The 2,193-nt window shown below is 43.0% G+C and overlaps 1 protein-coding gene across 1 annotated transcript in view; it reads right to left on the bottom strand.

Moving 5' to 3' along the window:
* Positions 1 to 575, bottom strand: part of LOC114923063 (protein NKG7-like) — a 4,008-nt gene extending 3,433 nt beyond the window's left edge. Inside the window, exons 1-2 of the mRNA XM_029285500.1 lie at positions 407 to 575; positions 158 to 310 (exon numbers count right to left, since the gene is read on the bottom strand). Coding sequence (XP_029141333.1) covers positions 158 to 310; positions 407 to 575 — 322 coding nt within the window. The remainder of the gene's footprint in view (positions 1 to 157; positions 311 to 406) is intronic.
* Between the last annotated feature and the right edge of the window lie 1,618 nt (positions 576 to 2,193).

The following is a 2,193-nucleotide window of genomic DNA, read 5'->3' as shown; positions in this document are numbered from 1 at the left end:
GCCTGCAATACTGCATTCTAACCACTGTGCCACCATGGTTCCTATAATAGTATAGTGCTATACTATATATATACTGTACTATAAATAGTAGTGATAGTATTGAATTATGTCACGTAAAAAAACATATCTGGGGAAAGATTCTTGTAAAGATGCTTACCTGCAATAAAGCTGCCAATATATGCGATCCAGCCTGCTGAGATACCGATATTGGCAAGACTGCATTTTCCATTCAGGGTGCAAAGCCCAACGAGAGAGACAGCTCCAGAGATCATCCCCAGAAACATAAAGGTTCGGGTGGCATGTATAAAGGCTGTAGGGAGCCAATGCAGACACAAGGTAAGAATTCAAGATGGAGGTTCTTGTGTATTTCACAGGCTAGTGATGCATTTGGAATACTGAATCTTACCTGACACTGATTTCACACCTAGTGAGTAACATGTTCCATGATCACAAAATTTCCATAGACCAAGATGTTTGCTGGAATCCACTATCCAATAGTCTGAACCCAAAGCAGCAAGCAGGAACAGAAGGCTGATGAAGGAAAAGAACGTAGCAGCAAACTGCAGGACATTCATTGTACCAAATGTCTCTGGTCTGTCACTGGCCAAGAGGTCTGGGATGGAACTGGAGGACAACATTAAGTTTAGGTTATTGATGTTCATTACTTTGATCATTTATAGTTACGCATCTTAATTAGGGTGTGTAGGGTGTCTCTGCCCCAGATGCATGTCTTTAGTCAGAACTGAACCTATTAGATCAGTGGTGGTGAACCTATGGCACGCGTGCCAGAGGCGGCACTCAGAGCCCTCTCTGTGGGCATATGCACTATTGCCCCAGCCCCACCTCCCCCTGTGGCCCCCTCCTTGCCAGCAGCCCCCCCCCAGAGGAGAGTTGCCTCCAGGTGCAGCCCACACGGAGCAGCGCAGCCAAGGACATGGCAACCGGGCAGTAGGGACAAGACTCCACCCTCACGCCCCTTGTGTGCAAATGATGCTGTGGGGTGCGGGCAGAGGCTGCCATGGCCCTGCAGGGCCACTTGGGCGATATGTGGTGGGCCGTGGAGGTGGTGGGTGGCCCTGTGGGCGGAAGGAGGGGCGGTTTTTCGGCACTCAGTCTCAAAAGGTTTGCCATCACTGTATTAGATCTTCTTGGCTGTAGGTTCCTAACAAATAATTGGTCTATTAGGAACTTTCTTAAAATAAAATACGTGTTAATATAATCAGTGAGAATTCCCTGGATGGGGGAGGCAGTTGCCTTCCTTGAAATCTGGGCTGGCTCTGAGTTCAGAAAGGTTTGTCTTGCTTGGATGTCCACCTTGGACCATTTGCATCTTACTGTTCTTCCTTACTTCAAAGTTAGCTAGTAACTTTGGCATGTAGCCCCACATCACCTCAGATCTTTTTTGGATTTCAAAGAGTTGTTAACAGAAACTCTGGCTGTCAGATTCAGTAGCTCATTTTCTTTTGTACCTTTCCTTTTATATTCAATTTTAGCACATTTAGCACATTTTCCATTCAAAACCCCAGCATGCTTTCATTTAAACTGATGAGCGACTGAATTTATCAGAAACGAGTGAACATTTGAAGAAGCAGAACATCTTTTTTTTATTTATTTTTTTAAATTTATTTTTTATTTTTCCAAACTCTCCCCCATACATATACCGTGATATTTATCAGATATTAACATACATTCTTTTTACATTCTTATATATAAGATACTTTTAATGAAATAAATACATACACATGACTTTTGGTGTTGCTCGCCCATTTCCCCTTTCACTGCATCCCCACTCCTTCTCTACCTTCTTTCTCCCTTCCTTCTCTTTCTTCCCTACTTCCCTCTTCTTCCTCTCCTCTCCTCTTCTCTTTCACCACTCTCTCCTCCAACCTTCCTACTTCCTTCTCCCCTCCTTTACTCTTTTCTCTCTCCTCTCCTTTCTTCCCTTTCATCCCTCTTCAGATACAATTCGGGGGTAATGTCCGAGCAACTCCTCTCTCCAAATTTCCCTATCTGTATTATATACAATAAGATTAATTTTCTCTTACATTAATACTTCTATTTATCTAACCTTCTCAGTATATACGTCTATAAATATGTATACAACCTCCAGTTATTCAATACTATGTCACCTGGGTCTCCCTCCTTATCTGCTCCTTCTTCTTCCATCTAAATTGATGTTAACTATCTTTTAAC

The sequence above is a fragment of the Protobothrops mucrosquamatus genome, unplaced genomic scaffold (genome assembly GCF_001527695.2).
Source record: "Protobothrops mucrosquamatus isolate PMUCROS unplaced genomic scaffold, P.Mucros_1.0 scaffold1779, whole genome shotgun sequence".
NCBI lineage: Eukaryota > Metazoa > Chordata > Lepidosauria > Squamata > Viperidae > Protobothrops > Protobothrops mucrosquamatus.
This window is presented reverse-complemented; position numbering and strand designations above follow the sequence as displayed.